Source organism: Pinus tabuliformis, chromosome 1_2 (assembly GCF_031772625.1).
Source record: "Pinus tabuliformis cultivar Carrire ecotype Pingquan chromosome 1_2, CPIR1, whole genome shotgun sequence".
NCBI classification, from domain to species: Eukaryota; Viridiplantae; Streptophyta; class Pinopsida; order Pinales; family Pinaceae; genus Pinus; species Pinus tabuliformis.
Window position 1 is genome coordinate 1,257,993,977 of NC_142298.1, and position 2,033 is coordinate 1,257,996,009.

Consider the following 2,033-nt stretch of genomic DNA (forward strand, 5'->3'; position numbering starts at 1 on the left):
TTGAGAACCAATGATATTAAGCGAGGAGAGGGATCAAATATCTTGATATGCCAACTAACATAGAGTGAAAAAGAAAGTTTTGATCCCTTTAGGGGCTTGTTAGATCCGGAGTAAAGATGGATTTATGTTGGGTATCTTGAATGGGCCTATTATTAACACCATGTATTTCCTCCTAAAAAATTACATGTTCAATACAAGAAAGTAGAGTATGTATGTCTTCATAGACTTTAGTAGTCAAATCATTGCCATCCCTTATCACATAAACAAAAAAATCTTATATTATTATTATCATTAAAAAAACAAAAACAAAAAACACTTCTATTATTATTATCATTTAAAATAAAAAAGATACGTTTCCTAACTTTATGGCATAAATAATGGAGATACTTTTCTATGTGGCAAAGGAAGTTGAATTAGTTGGTTTTTACAGTTAAACTATAAATAAGCTGCGAGACATCGAAGTGCACCTTCATTGTTAAAAGTGTGGTTCTTTAAGACGCTCTTATCTCAAGTAACTCGTGAAGGCTCGAGCCTGAGAGCCGAGCGCCTCAAAGAGAGTGACTGCAATTTGATAACAGAGGAGGCGGACCGGCAGACTAAAGACAGCAGTGATATTTCATATATTTTGCATCCGAAAGAAATATTTTGGTAATGGATACAGAAATCTGGCAAAGACTCCCAGAAGATTTGTTGTTTATGATTTTAGCAAAGCTACCGATGAGGGTCCTTGGCAAAATGAGGAGTGTCTGTAAACAGTGGAGGTATTATCTCTCTTCCCGCGATACCCTCCAAAGCATTGCTCCAAATTGGTCGTTGCATTCTACCCCTGCGTTTCTGATTCAGATCCATTGGGATCCGAAAGATGACGTGGAATCTTGGGTCATAGAAGGACGCGGTTCAGAAATCTACAAACTTCCTTTGCCGAATCACGTGGTTGTGAATACCTGCAAGGGCATCTTCTGTTGTCATAGAAAAGGGGACATGTTGGATCTTTCCATAGGCGTTCCTGGCACCAGTAATTGGATACAGCTGCCACGTCCCCCTATACATTCCTTCTTTTTCAATGGATTGGCTTTTGATTCTTCCACGAGGCGTTGCATCCTTCTGCTGGGCTTTTATTATATCGATCGGAGGGTGCAACAAGGTGGTGATAATAAGAGAATTGTGATGTCTATTTATGATTCAGACTCCAACTCCTGGACTTTAGTTTCTATGACAACTTCTTACCATATTCGGCCTTTTGGGAAAGCTATTTATTCCAAAGGAAAATTTTACTGGGGATCACTTGCTTCTGATTTTTGCAATCTGATCACAGCCTTTAATCTTGTTGACAGAGTTTGGACACAAATCCCACACCCAGAGGGATGTAGAAGGATACGAGGGGAATGCAGAAGAATTTTTAGTGAAAATTTAGGTGAATACTGTGGGCAACTTGTTTTAGTGGAGCACACTGAAATTGACCGTGTTCGGATGTGGAAATTGAATGAAGCAGGAAATTACGAAATATGGTGTGAGATTTGTACAAGTCCTTTGACAAGAGATATCATTCCATCACTTCCTTCAGTGTCATTAAATAGCAGTGAGCTGATAGCGATAGTTGATTCAGAATTAAATCTCTCAATATTTAATTTCAAGGGGAAATTGATTGTCCCTAAAATGAAATTGCCAGGGCTTCGTACAGCTCAACGACCCATTCGAGGATCTGGATCAGCGTTCGAAACTACCAATCTGTGGTGGCCTTAAAATGACCCATATAATTATTTAGGTGATTATTCTTATTTGAGATAACTGTATTGTGGATTTTAATAATAATTAAAATATGTCTTTGATCAATGTATGTTATCTCTTTTATTTTATAAGTCTTTTGTGTTTATTATGAGTCATCTCTTTTATTTTATAAGTCTTTTGTGTTTATTATGAGTCCCCGTTCCATAGGGACTATTAGGGTTAGTTTATTTAGTTTTTTTTTAGGTTTTGATTTTCTATTTGCTTAGCAAGTTTTTATGTGATATAATTTTTTGGTGGAGGGTGAT

General features: G+C 37.0%; 1 protein-coding gene across 1 annotated transcript; it reads left to right on the forward strand.

Annotated features, from left to right (window-relative positions):
* Nucleotides 1–651: 651 nt before the first annotated feature.
* On the forward strand, nucleotides 652–1,743 carry LOC149210800 (F-box protein At5g49610-like). Its single transcript, XM_089399100.1, has one exon. The coding sequence runs from the start codon at nucleotides 652–654 to the stop codon at nucleotides 1,741–1,743; it is 1,092 nt and encodes a 363-aa protein (XP_089255226.1).
* Nucleotides 1,744–2,033: the final 290 nt, after the last annotated feature.